We start from the raw sequence: 19343 nt of genomic DNA on the forward strand, positions 1-19343 counted from the left end.
TCCGGCTTGAGATTTCTCTTCTTCATCGGCTTATAAATAAATATATGTGTAGACGTTATTTACAGGTAATAGTCTCTCGCAGTTGTCCTAGTTTCGCTTTGATTTAGGTTATCTTTTGAGCTGGTTTTAATCCAGTCTATACCAGGAAGTAGCCTCAATTGGGCAGGGTAACACCTTTGGGTCCTGGGTCTGGTGGGCGGAATTACGTGTGGCACCGCCCACGGGGGGGCGGGGGGGAGACGCACTCCACCTGCGCGCGCAGCTTCTGTTGCCATGGCGGGAGGTTGGCGTTTCCCAGTTCAGGGCCTCAGTGCCTGAAGAGTTGCCGACGTGGGTAAGGTCGAGGTGCGTAACGCCGGCGCCGCCAGGAGTGCGCGTGCGCAGTGTGGCCGTGGCGGGATTGGCGCGTGGCCTGGAGGCCTGTGGCGAGAGCGTGGGTCGGGCCGTGTTCTCGGCGCTCCTCCTCCCCTGGGTGGCGGCGCAGGCGGAGAGAGACCAGACCCCGGAAGCTGATCCCGGGAGCGGAAGTGGAGGGTGGCTCCCCAAGCTGTGGAGCGCGGGTGAAGGGCAGCGCGTCCACCGTGCGGCCGGGATGGGCATGAGCGAAGGTAATTCGGCCGGGCCCGCAGGGGTGCCAGAGCCCGGCACCGTGCGCTGCACCCCAGTCCTGGGCCGCCGGAGCAGGCGAGCCCGGGGCACAGTGCTCTCATGGTCCAGGAGTTGGCGGGAATCCGTGGGAAGCTCCTTGGTGGTAATTGGAGAAGAACGCTGTTGAGTACTTAGAGGGTTTGGTGCTGGGCTCAGTACTCTTCCCTTTGTGGCTTTGAGCAGGAAGCTTACCTGCCTTCTTCCTGGAGTCTGCAAGAGAAGAAAGGTGATACTCAGCCACCCCCAGAGTTATGATGCCACCAAGCTCTGGAGTGCTTAATGAAAGGGACGGATGAACACATCCTGGAAAGTTCCCGTGCCCTCTGGGAACGACGTGGTTTTTCAGTCTTTACATTTTAGTCGTGCATGGGCGTGCTGGAGTGAAGTTGAAATGCATTCTTTTGCCTTGTTCGGAACGCGATCGGAGATGTGCCTTTTGTGCGAAGTGTGATGTCCATTGTTTTATTCGGTTCATACTTGTTGAGTGCTTCGCAGTCCACTAGCTGCTGTTGCAACCTCTTTGGGGTGATACATAAGCAAATGCAGAGTCCTGTCCCAGGGAGCTTACATTCTAGTTTGGGGAACAGTAAACAAGGAATAAATAAATGGTAAGTTAGGAGGAAACGAATGCCATGCAAAAGGAGAAAGCAAGGTAAGGGGCATTGGGAGCCCAAGCAAGGTACAATTTTAAAATAAGTATGTCGAGGTAGACGTCTCAGTAAATTACCTTTGAAAATACCGGAGGGAACTGAGGGAGTTTGCTGTGCAAATACTTGGCACGGCTCAGTTAGACGAATTGCAAAGTTCAGTTTGGAATGTGGGACTCCAGTGAACAGGAAGGCTTGTGTCGTTGGAGTGGAATGAGTAAGGGACAGTAAGATTAGGAATTAGGTGTCTGTGCTTCTGAAGTACACCCAGGGACAGTGGCATGTTTGAATCTGTTGAGTTGTTTGCCTGTAAAGGTAATTATTTAATTTAGGTAAGATTTCACAGCTTAACCACAGCCACTAATTAGTATCTGAAGTTAATGAGTAAAACTACTTTTTCCAAAATAGAATCTGCTTGAGACCTAAACATAGCTTCAGCTTTCAGTAAACACAGTGTGAATCAAGGCAGAAGAGCTGGTGATGAACTTTTTTTTGCTGCTGTTTAGGATTTTAGCCCATGCAGAGATCTTTTTGTCTTCCTTTAGAAATTTTTCTAAATACAGTTTCTAAAAGTTAAAAGAAATTGACCTAAGGCAGGGTGTGATAGCACATGCCTTTAATCCCAGCACTCTGGAGGCAGAGGCAAGTGGATATCTGAGTTCAAGGCCAGCCTGGTCTGCATAGTGAGTTCCAGGCCAGCTGGGGCTACAGGGAGAACTGTTTCAAAAAGACCAAAAAAAAAAAGAGATTGACCCAAAGTAAGACAAAGCTGTTGATGAATATTTGTGACTATTAACCTCTGTTTACATGTAACTTGTAAATAGCTTGTGGCAAACAAAATGACTAAGAAGATAACGTACTTTAAGGAGCTTAATAGTAGCAGAGCAGATGAGTTTGTAAATCAGCATAAGAAAGGACAAAAAGCTTCCTAAAAGAACAACATGAAGTAAACTAATAGCCTGAGGCCACATGGATATTATCTGTATATGGTCATGGCTAGCCTTTATTTCTCATTTTGATCTTAAAATCTTTAAAAAATTATTTTGGGTTACCATTCAAAGAAGTGAGTTACTGTGATCACTTTTATCTTCATTTTCATCTTTTTGTGGCATGGTGATGTTGTTGTCAATTTTTTTATAGCTAACATTTAGATTTTTAAAAACTAGTTGTAGAATGCATGGAATATGCCAAGTAAGTGCAGAACTGATGAGCTGAAGCATCTGCTAAATTGAACTGACAGGTGCCAGATAATATCATTGCTCCATTGGTTGGAATTTAGAATTTTCCTAACACTGCCATTGAAGCACGTATCTTTCTCTTGTAGCCTTTCCTTCTCTATGAAATAGATGTTTTTGATTTCCTGGTCGTTAGGGTTTCTCTTTCTCTTTTTTTTTTTAAACTAAGAAAAGGTTTATTTTGGCTCACAGTTTCATAAGTTTTGGTTCATGGCCAGTTGACTAGTTCCCTTTGCCCCATGGTGAGGTAGGACATCATGGTGGAGGATGCAGGAAGGAAGAGGGCTATTCACCCCTGACTGCCAGATGCAAAAAGACAGCAAGAGCTGGGGTCCCAGTAGTCACTTTCAAGTCATACCCTCACTAACCTAACTTCCCTCCATTAGGCCCCACCTCTTAAAGGTTCCCCAAACTCCCAGCTAGCAGCATGAGCTGGGGATCAGATCTTTCATACACAGGTCTTTGGGAGACATTTCAGATCCAAACTATAGCAACAAGTGATAGTTGATGGCATATGTAGATGACAGCTGCCCCCCCCTCCCCCAAATATGTGTCTCAGTGCAATGTGGACAAAAGATGTAGAGCAACTTGTGTAGGTGGTAAGTAACTGATGACAGAGGGGCTTGATAGCCAGACCAGTCCAGCAAGAGATCCGCTTCTCAGGTGTAAGAGGTGTAAGAGATCCGCTTCTGGAAGGAAAGAGGGTTGTGAAGGAAATTAAACAATGTTCAAAGGCACTTGTGTCTTAGAGCTTATCATACTACTCTATTTGTTAGAATTTAGAGTTTTTCCAACACTGCTGTTAAGGCATGCATCTTTCTTTTTCTTAGGAATATTCTTTAGGTATATGTCAGTATATTTGATCAACCTCTAAAAAATGAAATGTCTTTTTTTTTATAAGAAAAAAAGTGGAATCCCAGAATATAAAGTAAATTTCCCAGAACATTGATAAAACTTTTTTTTTAAGTCAGTGATTTTTATTATCAGTTACATGCTTCATAGAAAGAGGGGTTGAGAAATGGGTCAGGGTAGTGAAAATAAATAGATTAATCCAGGTTTGTACACATCACTCTATTTACATGTGGCTGTGGGGATGTGCCCACATCAGGTGCAGGAGCTGCACTTGTCCAAGACCTCCTTGCAGACACAGCTCTGGGTGCACTTTGCACAGCCCACGGGGCATCAGGCACAGCAGCTCTTCTTGAAGGAGGTGCACCTGCACTCTGCACTTGCAGGAGCAGGATCCATCTGTGGCACAGGAACAGCTGGGGTCCATGGCGAGTCGAACAGGCTGTTGGAGTCGCTGGACAGCGGTAGGCAGATGTCGAATGAGGAGGCAGAGCTGGAGTTTGAACCCGGGTCTGTTGGCTTTCTAGGCCTTTGTTCGTCATTCCATGCTGCCTGCTTTATAACAGTGGCTGCGTTAGTCTTCACATTTTACTGGATTTGTTACATATGTGATCAGATTAACTCATGCTATTTCACTCATGAGTGCAGTTGACTCATGTAATTTTATGTTTTTTCTTCTAGATTTTAATTTGATTTGAAAATGAGTAAGCGCAGAAAAGCACCGGTTCAGCAGCTAACAAGTTCTGAGCCCTTCAGCCCAGATGTTCTCACTGACATTTTTGAACTCTTTACCAAAAGCTTTTCTTATTCTAAGCCACTTGATGATGAGTGGCAGTTACCAGATCCCATCGAGGTTTTCACTTGTGACCACACAGAATTTAATGCATTTCTTGACTTGAAGAATTCCCTAAATGAGGTGAAAAACCTCCTGAGTGATAAGAAATTGGACGAGTGGCACCAGCACACCACTTTCACCAATAAAGCAGGGAAAATCATTTCTCATGTGAAAAAAACTATGAACGCCGAACTGTGTACTCAAGCCTGGTGCAAATTCCATGAGATTTTGTGCAGCTTCCCACTTATTCCACAGGAAGCTTTTCAGAATGGAAAACTGAATTCTGTACACCTTTGTGAAGCTCCTGGAGCTTTCATAGCCAGTCTCAACCATTACTTAAAATCCCATCGGTTCCCCTGTGAGTGGACCTGGGTAGCTAATACTCTGAACCCATACCATGAAGCAAACGACAATCTTACCATGATTATGGATGACCGACTTATTGCAAATACCTTGCACTGCTGGTACTTTGGTCCAGATAATACTGGTGATATCATGACCCTGAAATATTTGACTGGACTTCAGGATTTCCTAAGCAGCATGGCTACCGTTCACTTGGTCACTGCAGATGGGAGTTTTGATTGCCAAGGAAACCCAGGTGAACAGGAAGCTTTAGTCTCCTCTTTGCATTACTGTGAAGTTGTCACTGCTCTGATCACTCTTGGGAATGGTGGCTCTTTTGTTCTAAAGATGTTTACTTTGTTTGAACATTGTTCTGTTAACCTGCTGTACCTGCTGAATTGCTCCTTTGACCAAGTCCATGTTTTCAAACCTGCTACCAGCAAGGCAGGAAACTCGGAGGTCTATGTGGTGTGCCTCCATTATAAGGGAAAGGAGCCCATTCATCCTCTGTTATCCAAGATGGTGCTGAATTTTGGGACTGAGATGACCAGGAAAGCACTCTTTCCCCACCATGTGATTCCCAAATCTTTTCTTAAACAGCATGAAGAGTGTTGTACATTCTTTCATAAATACCAGTTAGAGACTATTTCTGAGAACATTCGTCTGTTTGCGTGCATGGGAAAAGGGGAACAAGTGAAACTGAATAACTTAAGGGATTGTGCTGTGCAGTATTTCATGCAGAAACTTCAACTGAAGCCTCTTTCTAGAAATAACTGGCTTGTTAAAAAATCTAACATTGGTTGTAGTACAAATACAAAATGGTTTGGACAGAGGAACAAATATTTTAAAACCTATAATGAAAGGAAGATGCTGGAAACTCTTTCATGGAAAGATAAAGTAGCCAAAGGATACTTCAATAGTTGGGCCGAAGAACATACTGTCTATCATCCTGGGCAAAATTCTCTGTTAGAAGGATCAGCTTCGAATCTCGAGTGTCACTTATGGCATATTTTAGAAGGAAAGAAACTGCCAAAGGTAAAATGTTCTCCTTTCTGTGATGGTGAAATTTTAAAGACTCTTAATGAAGCAATCGAAAAGTCCTTAGGGGAAGCTTTGGATTTGGATTCCAAGCTTAGGCCAAAGCAGCAATGCTATTGTTGCCACGTACTTTCAGAGGAACTGGTATTTTCCGAGTTGTTTAGCCTTACCCAGTGCCTTCAGGATGAGCAGGTTGTAGAACCCAGCAACCAGGTAAAGTGCCTGCTTGTGGGTGCACCCACTCTCTGTGATGTCAGGATGCATATGCCACTGGAAGTCCGACTCCTGGAATCAGTTGAACTCACGGCTTTCAGCTGTTCATTGCTTCATGATGGAGACCCAGCTTACCAGCGTTTGTTCTTGGACTGCCTTCTACATTCATTGCGGCAACTTCATACGGGAGATGTCATGATTTTGCCCGTACTTTCTTGTTTAACAAGATTTATGGCTGGCTTAATATTTGTCCTCCACAGTTGTTTCAGGTTCATCACATTTTCTTGTCCCACGTCCTCCGAGCCCCTGAGGACCTGTGCTGTCCTGCTGTGTGTTGGTTATCAGAACCTTCCAAAGCCAGTTCTCCAGTACCTACAGAATGTGAATGAGTTGCTGAGCGCCTTGCTCAGCTCTAATGCCCCCCAGCAGGTTTTGCAGTTTGTGCCGATGGAGGTGCTCCTTAAGGGGGCACTGCTTGATTTTTTGTGGGATCTGAATGCCGCCATTGCTAAAAGGCATTTGCATTTGATTATTCAAGGAGAGAGAAGAAATGAACAGCCTTGAGTTATGAAATTGAATGTGTCCTTGCTGAGATTCAGTTTTGTGACTTAATAGTTTCTGATTTTATGGCATTTGCCTACTCTATTTATTTAATACCTTTTTGTTTTGGAGAAATGTCAATTTTTATATCAAAGGACATTACAGAAAATCAGCTCCTAATCTGAAGGGTACACATACTCATAGTGTTCTTCCTTATGGTAGGAACCATGCGGTGGTGGTGGTCAGCCTCTAATCATGAGACGTCTGCATGTGCTTGGGGTGAAAACAGCCATGCTTGCACATGCAGTTGAGTTGGTTTTTATCTGCTGAAGATTTGCTGTTGTGCCTTCATTCGGACTTTTCTTTCCCCAAGTAACTCCCCTCCTTGGCTAATGCTGTTAATGCTGTTAATTGGTAGAGGTCATTCGTGAGAGGATGCTGGTCACTCCTTGGCAACAGTATTTACTTGAGAGCATTTAACGTGTCATTATGGATGTCAGGGAACTTTGTTACCAGATTTCTTGGTATGTGCCATTCATTGCCTTAGGATCAGTGGCTCCATTTTCTTTTGATTCAAATGAAACTACTGTGCTCTTGTGTGACCATTTTACTATAACCATCCAACTAATAACAGGACAGCTTTAAGCCAAAGATTATTTTGAAACAATGAAGATGTGTGTCTAGTTCTCTTGTATCATGAAAACTTCATTTAGAAATGTTGTAATTTTTAACACCCAGGAAACAATGGATGGAAAGATTTCTGAGTTTGAAGGCTTCACATACCATCTTTTATGGGAACATAGGGTGTGATGAACGTAGTGAATACTGAAGGAAAGAAATGTGACGCTTCTGACACTTACAGATCTTTAATCTACACTGATTTCTTTCAATATGAAAACAGCATTTTACCAAGATTGTCCATGAGATGGCTGTTTATCAATTATATTTCATTTCTTTAGAGTTATATGTATTTAAATGTGTAATGAGCTCTTCTGGCAAGTGATTCTTAGTTACCTTGAAGTTCCATAAAGTAGATAATAATTATGTCTCACTCATGAATTTTTGAGTATTTTTGTTATAGGAGCAGTAGAAGCATTCTGTGATTTATTTGGTTAATATGAATTTGAATTCTTTTCATGTTCTTTGGTATTTTTGTATTCCATTATAATTCATGAATAAAGTCTTTAGCAGACTTATTTTGTGTTCATCTCCTTAAAAGAGGACCATGAGGTAAGCCAAAATAGAACTTGGAGACTTTTTTTTTTACTTGTCATTTAAAAAAAAATATTTATTTTATTCTGTGTGTATGAGTGTATTGCCTGCATGTATGTAAGTGCACCTGTGTTGCACAGTTCCTTTGGAGGTCAGAAGAAACTTGGATTCCCTGGAACTGGAGTTACGGGACAGTTGTTAGCTGCCATATGGGTACTGGAAATCGAACCCCAGTCCTCAGCAAGAGCAGTCAGTGCTCTTAACTGCTGAGCCATCTCCCCAGCCTCGAACTTACAGACATTTAAAGGCAAGGCTGACTGGGCGTTATTGTGCCTTAATTTTCTTTGATTTGTATTTGTTAAAATTCCTTAAATATAATATTTATGGGAAATCTTAATGAAAGCATTTACATATTTTAGGAGTTGGGGAAGGGACAACATGGTCTGAAGGTAAATTCCTGAATGTGTATCTGACAGAAACCTCTTTTCCTCCTAGCAGCTTTGTGGGAGTGGTTCTAGTTAGTTGAAGTCTAACAGGAAATTTGTTACCAAGAGAAAAACTGCTCTTGGAAACCATTTTGCCCTTAATAGTCTTTATGCCTTGTTAGCAATAATATTTATCTTACTTGTTTTTACTGTTTAATTAGAATATATTTGAAAATTTAAGTTTAGGTGCTGATAATAAAACTTGCTTTTTTAAATTGTATGTGTGTGTCTGTGTCTGTGTCTGCATGTATGCACATGAATGTGTGGGTGCTCACAGAGGCCAAGAGGCCTGAAGAATGTTGGATCCTCTGGAGTTGCAGTTATTGACAGTTGTGACCCACTTGACGTGGGTGTTGGGAACAGAATTCTAGGCCTGCAGGAGCAGGAAGCACTCAACTAGTAAGCCATCTTCTGGCCCCTAAAACTTATATTCTAAGACCATCAAAGGAAGTGCTATGTTTTTTTAAAAATTAATTTGTATCAGTATATAACATTTGAACACACTAGAATATTATACATGATAATTTAAAGTTTTTAAATTTTTTAAAGTTATTGAGAATGTCATAGATGCATATAGTTTTTTTTTAAAATCAAATCCATGCCCACTCTCGTCCAGTTCCTCCCATATCTCCTCATCACTTTCTGATAACTTCATGTACTCCTTTATTATTTTTTTAATGGGGCTTTTGGCTACTCTAACATTTCCCCCTCTGAAGAGGTAACCCTAAAATCTTTTAAGGATTAGGTAAAAGCTCCCAAATATTTTTGACATTTTTGGCCTTTGGAACAGAGTAGGTTGCTAAGAGGCCCAAGGACATTGTGAGTTTTAGACAAGAAACTGGCTACTTTTCTTGGGGTCTTTTTACCCTAACTGCCTAGCCAATTCCTACCTCCTAGTCTTACCACACCATGCCCTGAAGAGGTTACCCAAATTGCCAATAGGGAATCAGGACACAGACCACTCTGGCTTCTTCCATGCTGAACAGGGATGCAGGTTGAGGCAATTGGAGGACCCCTTCATTCAGTGGGTCTAAAAGACTCCCAAATTGCATAACTCTTATCTCTAGTGGGAAAAGAAAGCCCTTGAATCGTGAATACGAGATGTGGAGACGTAAAGGCAAGAGTAATTAGCATTACAAGTTCTAAATAGGGAACTAGAGAAAAGAACAGGGCAATTTTCAAATGTTCCTATGAGAGTCCATTGGAATTTCTTGACAAGGGCTTCCAAAAGCATCCCTCTATTGGGTTCCTCATTTTTCTTTTGTCTTCCAAGGCTGGGCTGATGGATTCAGGATTTGCTTTCAGGTATTTTGATAGCTGTTGGAGTGGCTAGAATCAGTGTCAGTTCCCTCTCAAAGGCTTCTAGATAGGAGGAGAAAACAAATTTATCCATTTTAGAACAATAACTGGTTGTCTCCCTTAGCTACATGTGGGTAGTACAGTATTGGAGACCAAGACTTGAAGGCTTACATCTGAGCAATACTTTCTGGTTAGGAACAAAATCATCAATGAGAAATAATTGTCTAAATAACTTTTTGTATAGACTTAAGCCTAATGTCTGGGAAGTATAATCCCTTGAACTCTTAAAGAAATATACTGATGACTTTACTCTTTGGTTATACTTTCCTTTTGGGTGTTTAAGACCATACAGTTGGCCCAAATAAATCGTTTATTTTTACACTTAGGGTCATTTGAGGATCTGTTCCTCAGGGGTCATATGGGCTTGGGAGGAGCTCCTGGCTCCTTTTACCAGTTCCATCTATGTGAAGATAAGTCAAAGGTCTGGCTCGACCATGTCTGGCTTTGCTTGGGAGCATGAATGAGATGTTTCCTCTGAGTTGATCTCTGTAGACTGGACACTGTTTCAAGTCCATTTTATGGGGTCTCCATGTCTTCCCTGAATAAGAGGACAGGTGACTCACCACAGTTACAAGACATTTTGAGAGATGTTCCATGGTCTTCTGGAACTTAGTCAACCTTGGAGGGCAAGGGGCAAAAACTGTCCTTTAATTCCCTCTGACCACATTAATATAGGCCTCAAACTATGGCTGTTAAACATCCAACAAGGTTAGTTCCACCAGTCTGGTACTTTCAGTTATGATAATTAAAACGTTTATTGAGCTTTTGTACATTTCATACAACAGTTTTTAATCAAATTTAGGCCCTGCATCCCCCATCCATAACCCCCTCAACCCCCCCCACCAGATCTCATGTGTTCTGCCATATGTTGTCTTAGCCAATCAAGCATTTGTACCCAGGTGTCCTTTTTTTTTATTCATTTTTTATTTTATGTGTGTGAATGTTATGCCTGCATGTAGGTAAGTGCACCTGTGTTGTGCAATACCTGCAGAGGACAAAAGAGGCTGTTGGATCCCCTGGAACTGGAGTTCAGGACAGTTGTTAGCTGTCATGTGGGTGTTGGGATTTGAACCCAGGTCTTCTGCAAGAACAGTCAGTGTTCTTAACCACTGAGTCATCTCTCCCATCCCACCCCCAGGTGTCCTTTAATAATAATTTTTTAACATAGGTTTTGGAATTAGTTGTCATTTATCAATATCTTTTAAAAATTCAAATGCTGTCCAACTGAGAGGTGGCTTGAGAAATATTCATACTGACCTGGATGGCAAGAACCATACATTAAATTTTTTTGAAATTATCTTTATGTGTATGATTGTATTGCTTGCATGTGTTTTAAGTATGCCTGTGTTGTGCAGTGCCCCAGCAGGACAGAAGAGGGCGTCAGATTCCCCTGGAACTGAAGTTACAGATGGTTGTTAGCCGCCATGTGGGTGCTGGGAATCAAACCTAGGTCATCTGCAAGAGCAGCCAATGCTCCCTTAACTGTTGAGCCATCTTTCCAGCCCAAGTACCATGTTTTTAAGAATTTCCCTGGCCAAAGAGAAGGAACATGGGATCTAAAGAAGGAAAAAGTAGTTTGTCTTTTTTGTTGTTGTTATTTTGTTTTGTTTTGTTTTAGCTGAGGACCAAACCCAGGGCCTTCTGACAGCCTCTTCTGTCTTCTGCAGGCATTGCATAACATGGGTGTACTTACCTACATGCAGGCATAACACTCATACACATAAAATAAAAATTACAAAATAGAGCTGGACGTGATGGCGCATGTCCTTTAATCCCAGCACTCGGGAGGCAGAGGCAGGTGGATCTCTGTGAGCTTAAGGCCAGCCTGGTCTACATAGCAAGTTCCAGGACAGCCAAGGCTACAGGGAGACCCTGTCTCAAAAAAAAGACCCCCCTCCCAAATTACAAAATATTTAAATAAAGGAAAAAGTAAAAGATAATAAGATGTAAGTGATGACATGCATTATTTATCAAGCTAACATGTTATTTTTAAAATTTTCCATAGCTCCCTTGAGAATTTTAATTGTGATGATTTTTGGAAAGAATTTAGAAGCTAGAAAACATAAACTTCACAAATGTGTTTCCTGAAAAGTTAGGTAAGAAAAAGTCTTTAGAAATTTTATTTTGTCTCTATTAAAAGTGTATTAATGGGAACTTTGATCTAATGCCACTCAAATCAGTGAAAATGGTTTTTCTGGGCTGGGGAAATGGCTTAATGGGTAAAGGCACTTTTTGCCAAGCCTTGAAGACCTGAGTTCAATCTCTCTGTGGAAGGGGAGAACCCATTCCTGCAAGCTGTCCTCTGACCTACATATACACACTGACACACACATGCACACACACACACACACACACACACACACACTAAATGTTAAAAAGTCTTCTAAAAAATCAAAACCCAAATTTGTGTACTAATGTTCATCTTCAAATTTGGGGGGTGAACCAGGTGTGGTGGCACAGGCTAGGTAGGCAGAGGCAGGCAGGTCTCTGAGACTTGAGGCTATCCTCATCTACGTAGTGAGTTCCAGGCCAATTAGGGAAACTGCAGGGAGAGCCTGTCTCAAAAAACACACAAATTTGGCAAGAAGTTTGAGTTTGGTTGGGAGAGGGAGAGATAGCTCAGTTGGTAAAGTGTTCGCCTTGCAATGAAATTTGTGTTTGGTTCCCAGAACCCATATTAGAGGGTGGAGGTTTGTGCTTGTAATTCAAGCACAGGGGATGTAGAGTCAGTGGATCCCTAGGCTCACTGGCCAGCCAGCCTAGCCCACTGGGTGAGTTCTAGGTTAGTGAGAGACCCCGTTTCAAAACACAAGATGGAGACAATTGATTAAGTAGTGTTATCTGGGCAAACGAATAGCTCCTCTTATCTCAAACCTACAAACTGTCACTGGCATGTACACTGAACTACAAAAATAGCCCTTTCATAACTCTGATAAGCAGCCACCAACTATACCTCAGGGTGCAGTTTCAAGTCCCCAAGGAGGAACTGTTGCAAAGAACAATCTGCTCCTGGGAAAGAAAGCAAAAACAAAACAAGTTGGGCAGCTCCTGAGAGATGACACTTGAAGTTGTCTGGCCTGTGTGAGAACCAAAGGGCACACACATACACATGAGATTAAAAATTTTGTTAAAAGAAATTTGTACTTTTTCCTATATGGTTAAAAAACAGAGACTATATTCTGGATGTTAAACCTCTGCCAGATGTGTCACTGGTGAAGATTTTTCGCATTCTGGGTTTTCACTTTCTTATTTCTTTTGCTATAAAGAAGCTTTTTAGTTTAATGAAGTTCCACTTGTTGATTGTTGACCTTAATTCCTGAGCAACTGGTGTCCAATTTAGAAAGTCCTTTCCTACACCTACATCTTGTAAATTACTGCTAATGTTTTCTTCTAATAGTTTCAGAGTTTCCAGTTTCACATTGAGGTCTTTGATCCATTTGGAGTTTTGTGCAAGGTGAAAGATAAGGATCTAGTTTTATTCTTCTACAGGTGGAGATCCAGTTTTGCCAATATCATTTGTTGAAGATGCAGTCTTTCCTCCATTGTGTGTTCTTGGCACCTTTGTCAAATATCAGGTGACTGAAATAGTGTGTACTTAGATTTAATTCAATTATGTTCCATTGATCTGTGTGTCTGTTTTTGTGGCAGTACCATGCTGTTTTTATGACTATAGCTCTGTAGTGTAGTTTGACATCTGGTATAGTAATCCCTCAGCATTGCTCTTTGTGCTCAGGGTTGCTTTGGATATCCGGTGCCTCCATATGAATTTAAGGATGTATTTTTTCTAATTCTGTGAAGTATGTCATGGGGATTTTGATTGAGATTGCATTGAATCTATATATTGCTTTTGATAGGATAGTCATTTTCACAATATTAATTCTTCCAATCCATGAGCATGGGAGGTCCTTCCATCTTCTGGTGTCTTCCTCAATCTCTTTCTTTAAAGATTTAAAATTTTCATTGTAGAGATCTTTGATGTGTTTGGTCAGGTTTATTCCAAGATAACTTTATTTTTTTGAGGCTATTGTGAATGGGAGGGTTTCCCTGTACTCTTTCTCCAATTGCTTGTTGTTGGTATATAGAAAGGCTACTGATTTTTGTAGATTAATTTTGTAACCTGCTACTTTATTGAAAATGTTGAACAGTTCTAGGAGTTTTCTGGTGGAACTTTTGGGATCCCTTAGGTATAGTATCATGTCATCTACAACAAGGGATAATTTGACCTCTTCTTTTCCAATAAGTTCTCCTTTAATTTCCTTCTTTTGTTTTATTGCTCTAGCAAGAGTTTCAAGCACTATATTGGAAAAGGAGTTGTTCTAGTTTGTTTCTCCATTGCTGCGATAAAACACTCTGATCACTACCAACTTGGGGAGGAAAGGGTTTTTTTTAGCTTACATCTCCCAGCTCACAGTTCATCAGGGAGCCCAAGGTAGGAACTCAGGGCAGGAACCTGGAGACAGGAGCTGGAGCACAGGCCATGGAGGAACGCTGCTTACTGGCTTGCTCCCCTGGCCCTTGCTCAGCCTGCTTTCTTATGCAACACAGGCCCACCTGCCCAGGGGTGGCACCACCCACAGTGGGCTGGGCCCTCCCACATCATTCAACAATCAAGAAGATGTGCCACAGACATGGCCACAGGCCAGTCCAATGGAGGAAATTCCCCAATTGAGGCTCCCTCAACCCAGGTGTGTCAAGTTGACACTAGAGCTATCCAGCACAGGAGTGGATCTAGTAGACAGCCTGGCTCCTGATTTTAAAGGGAGTGCTTCCATTTTTTTTTTTCCATTTAGAATGATGTTGGCTATATATAGCTTTAATTATGTTGAGGTATGTTCCTTCCAGTCCAGTTCCCTTTAGAACTTTTATCATGAATGCATGTTGAATTTTGTCAAAGGCCTTTTCTGCATCTATTGCAATGACAATATGGATGTGGTCCATTTTGTCTTTGAGTCCATTTATATGATTTTTGATGTCTATTGACTTGTGTATATTGAACCATCCCTGCATCTCTGGAGTAAAGCCTACTTGATCGTGGTGAATGATCCCTTCGGCGTACAACATCTGTATGTAGTTTGTAAGCATTTTGTTGAGAATTTTTGCATCTATGTTCATTAAGGATATTGGTCTGTAGTTTTCTGTTTTGGTTGTGTCTTTATCTGGTTTGGGTTTTAGAGTGATGCTGGCTTCATAGAAGGAATTTGGGAGTTCTCCTTCTATTTCTATCATTTTGAGTAATTTCTGTAGTATTGGTTGGAGGTCTTCTTTAAGTGTCTGGTAGGATTCTGCTGTAAATTTGTCTGGGCCTGGGTTTTTTTTTTAGTCAGGAGGTTTTTTTTATTACTGTTTCGATTTCCTTATCTGTTATGGGTCTGTTTAAACTGTTGATCTCTTTTTGGTTTAACTATGGTGGTTCCCATGATTTTAGATACCCATCCATTTCTTTTAGGTTTTCAAATGTAATAGAGTTTAGGTTTTTAAAGTATTCCCTTATAATGTTCTGGATCTTTTGGGTGTCCTTTGTGATGTTTCTTCTTTCATCTCTGATTTTGTTGATTTGAATTTGCTCTTTTTTTTTTCTTTTCATTAACTGGGCTAAGGGTCTGTCTATCTTGTTTATCTTTTCAAGGAACCAGGTTTAATATCCAAAATATACAAAGAACTCAAAAAACAAAGAATCAAGAAAACAAATGACCCAATTAAAAGATGGGCTAAAGATCTAAACAGAGAGTTCTCAAAGTGTGGTTGCCAGCTGTGGCTGCTCTCCTCTGGCTATGGCTGCTCTCCTGCTCTCTCAGTTCCTCTGATCAGTGGTCCGGTCCAGACCCCAGGGCTGGTGAGGAGTCTGTGCCAACTTCGCCGCATTCAGATGCAGGAGACCAGGTTCAGTGACACAGATCTGCTTTATTGCAAGAAAGTATAGGCTTATATAAGGGTAATAGTCCAATCAAACACAGCATATGGGATCCCTTATTAGTATGGCAGACTAGTATCCTATTACAATCTAGCAGGTCAGATGCCCTATTAGCATGATAAGTTTCAGTTTCTAAACAGGAAGCAATGCATTCCAGCTTGATAGGTAGGTAAGGCAAAAGGCAAAATCAGTCACAAGATTTTCCACAACATCAAAGGAAGAAATAAAAAAGACTAAGAAATATCTTAAAAAGTGTTCAACATTGTTAGTAATTAGGGCAATGAAAATTAAAATTACCTTAAGATTTCATCTTACTGTAGTCAGACTGGCTAAGATCAAGAGAACAAATGATACCAAATGTTGGCGAGGATATGGAGAAAGGGGAACACTCATCCACTGCTGGTGGTATTGCAAACTCATGCAACCCCTATAGAAAGCAATATGGAGAACTCTTAAAACTAAAAATGAACCTACCATATGACCTGGTTATACCGCTCTTTGACATATGCCCAAAGGACTCATCCTATTGCAGAGACACTTGTACAACCATGCTTGTTGCTGCTCTTTTCACAATAGCTAAGAGATGGAAGCAACCTGAGTGTCCTCAACTGACAGGTTGTTAACAAAAATGTGGTTATATTTACACAACAGCATTCTACTCAGCAGTAAAGAAAGATGAAATAGTGAAATTTGCAGGTAAATGGATGGATCCAGAAACTGCTATACTAAGTGAAGTCACACAGGTGCAGAAAAACAAAAGGTGTATGTTTTCCCTCATTTGTGGATCCTAGCACCAAATTCTTATAAAAAAGTATCCCAGTCACCACCCATCAATGTAGCTTCTTTTTCAACAGACAGCAATTATTACAGAGTTATACCTGGACTCACACACACACACACACAGATTGTCTGTGAATTGCCCCAAGCCTAAGTGGCACATCTAGGATTCAACCTCTATACCTAAGACTCAGGGAACATAGAACATGGGATGAAGAGAACACTAACATCTTTCAGTTCACATCAATTAAGTTCCCTCATGCAACAGAGGGCCAGGAACCGAAAAGGTCAAAAATGGCCAAAACATAGAGAGTAAGAGTCTACAGTGTGTGGGTCCTTGGACAGAGCCAGGGAGGAGGTACATGACCATATGGAAATGGCCCGGACTCTTCTCATACAAACCTACAGCAATGGTGTCAGCATGCACAAGACCAGGCCAACTTAAGCAGACAAAAACCCAGCACCAGAACTGTGGAAATGAATAAGCCCCAATCTTAGTTGAAGAATTATTGGCAGCTGATTACTGCTGGGTGAGGAAGAGCTGATCTTCTCGAATCTCAGAGACACTCTAGATAGGCTGGCTAAACCCTGGTGGATGGATTTTCACTGAGGAACATCTCGGGACACTAACTTTACGTAATAGACCTTAATTCAAATGACAGAATGTATGAACTCCAGTGGGGGGCTATGGAAAGTGCCAATGGGGAAGGGGCTAGAAAGATGGTTTTCTGTATGAAATACACAAAAATTCAGTAAAAAAAATAGAAACAGAAAAAAAAAAAAAAACAGACTCATTTGACGGTAGACTCCCTTACCTGCTTCCTTTGAGTGATCATAACTGTAGAACTAATTACAAAAGAAGATTTTCAATACTGAAATAGGAGCTAAGAATGCGGGCTTAAGCCTATAATCCCAGCACTTGGGAGGATGGGCAGCACAAGTCTGAGGACAGCCTATAAGATATATAGAAAGACATGATCGCAATAAAACAAAAGTATTTCAAAGTCAATCCATTTCTATTTGGATGGCAAACATTTTTTAGAAGTTTTTTAAAAGCTTGATACTACATATAGATAACTCATGGTATGTGTTAATAGGTTTTAAGACATGATTCAATCTAATAAATGTGTAATGAATTTGTTCTTTGAGCTTCTAATGTGTTTTTCATTATCTTGTTATTAAATCTCTTTAATGTTTATTTTGAGCTAATATAAAAAGTGGAAATAAAATTATACTACAGTGATTTGAAAGGAGGTATAGCCTGTACATGACCACAGATGTGTGAAGATGCAGCTGTCCTTTACTGGGGAGAAGACAGGAATTATACTGCTTATATGTGAAGGCAAGCATGTTTAACATTTAATTACATTCAACTGAAAATATTAATGTCCAGTCTGCTGATGTATTTATTTTGTGTCCAATATGAATACAATCTGCTAAATTAAATTGCTACAACCAGCCTCCATGCACCCCTCCTTAGGTCCCTAACCATCAGCATTTTTTTAACCTCTTTATCCTCCTACATTTTTTTTCTTGGAAGTTTTAAAACTCATGAACTACTTGCCTATATATCTCTAACAGATAAGGATGTTACTGCACCTACTGGATTAATATGGCCCAAAAGCTTAGTCCATGTTCAAATTTTCCATGTCCCAGAAATGCTTTTTTACAGTTGGTTTATTCAAATACAAGTAAGTTATACATTGCATTTATTTAATAGTCTCATTCTTAGAATTAAGCGTCCTTTTCCTAACCCTGAAGCCCCAACATTATTTTTTCCAAGACCTTTTAACTGCCAAAGAACTGTTTGGTTTTCCACATTCTGGATTTGGCTGGTCATGGGTGATATTTTTTTAAGTGTAACTTTATGCTCAGGTTTCATATGAATTAGATGTTATACCCAGAGGGCTGTTTGCTGTGGGCAGCAGTGCTTCCTGAGTGATGCTATGGGCTTTGTCTTTCATTAAAGACCTATTTACTTTTTAAAAAATATTTTATTTATTATTTTTATTTTATGTGTATGAATGTATTGCCTGCAAGTATGTGAGTGCACCCGTGTGATGCAATGCTGCGGAGATCAGAAGAGGGCTTTGGATTCCCCTGGAACTGGAGTGAAGGACAGAACGGAGCCACCATGTGGGTGCTGGGATTCAAATCTGGGCCCTCTGCAAGAGCAGTCAGTGTTCTTAACCGCTGAGCCATCTCTCCAGTGAATGCTTGCCTGCATGAGTGTATGTGTACCATGTACATGCCTGGTGCCTGTGGAGGCCAGAAGAAGGTGGCTGGTTCCTCGGAACTTGAGTTACAGGCAGTTGTGAGCTGTGATGTGGGTGCTGGGAATTAACTCTGGGTCCTCTGCAAGAACAGTAAATGCTCTTAGCCCAAGCTTTCTCCAGCCTCTGCTGTGTATTTTTTAATTACTTCATGAAGCACAAAATGGCTGCTTGTTCCCTCTCAGTGACAGTAAGGTTAAGTTCAGATCTGGCCAGCCTGGTATGCCAATTACTAAGTTCTCAGTCTTTCACTTAATTAGTATTGCATATTGAACAATTGATTGCGAGTAGTGTTTATCTAGCCACACTTTATTATTTTTTCTTTGTTAACTGCACTTTTGAGGAGACATACTTGAAGTTTGGTCAGAGATGGTCAGACAGATGCTTAATTTTAAAACAACAACAAAAAACGTTGCTTTTCAGGAAAATAAGCAACCTTGAAAGGTGACCAGTGAACTCTTGCTGTCACTGTGGTTTTTAAATTATCTAGGAACTTATGGATATGTTGGATATATTTTAATCAATTATAACCATTGTTCTTGATGCTTAACTGGTCTAATTTTGACTTTGGTGGATAGGGTAAGGGATTCTTCACTTTCAAAATAAAATGTGAATCTAGCATTATTTATATCTTTGCAATTTTTTTTCTTCATCTTTTTAATAGGAGACAACTGGGCTCATATCTGATGTCATGGCCAGTCTGTTGCAATACATTGTTTTGGTTAAAGTACTTAAACTGTCCTGCTGAGGAGATGGCTCCATTGGCAAAGTGCTTGCCTGGCAGTCATGAAGACTTGAATTTGATCCTCAGGATCCATGTAAAACGCTGGGCTAAGAATGCTTATAATTTTGGGGCTGAGGAAGAGGAGACAGGCAGATCCCTGGGACTAGCTGCCCAGCTACTATAGCCTAACTGATGAGCTCTGGGCTAATAAGAGACTCTATCTCAAAGGAGGGACTATATGTCCGCCCCCCCCCC

The 19343-nt window shown here is 41.0% G+C and overlaps 1 protein-coding gene and 1 pseudogene across 3 annotated transcripts; one reads left to right on the forward strand and one right to left on the reverse strand.

Annotated features, from left to right (window-relative positions):
* Positions 1-276: 276 nt before the first annotated feature.
* Cmtr2 (cap methyltransferase 2) lies at positions 277-7720 on the forward strand. 3 transcript variants are annotated; one of them, XM_029564446.1, is made up of 2 exons: positions 277-345; positions 4061-7720. In XM_029564446.1, the coding sequence occupies exon 2, from the start codon at positions 4080-4082 to the stop codon at positions 6369-6371; it is 2292 nt and encodes a 763-aa protein (XP_029420306.1). In that variant the 5' UTR covers positions 277-345; positions 4061-4079; the 3' UTR covers positions 6372-7720. The 3 variants fall into 3 exon arrangements, with proteins under 3 accessions (XP_029420306.1, XP_008833192.1, XP_029420307.1); XM_008834970.3 differs by lacking the exon at positions 277-345 and adding an exon at positions 409-608; XM_029564447.1 differs by lacking the exon at positions 277-345 and adding an exon at positions 1177-1256.
* On the reverse strand, positions 3635-3806 carry LOC103735647 (annotated as a pseudogene).
* Positions 7721-19343: the final 11623 nt, after the last annotated feature.

Source organism: Nannospalax galili, unplaced genomic scaffold (assembly GCF_000622305.1).
Source record: "Nannospalax galili isolate Female #2095 unplaced genomic scaffold, S.galili_v1.0 scaffold56, whole genome shotgun sequence".
NCBI lineage: Eukaryota > Metazoa > Chordata > Mammalia > Rodentia > Spalacidae > Nannospalax > Nannospalax galili.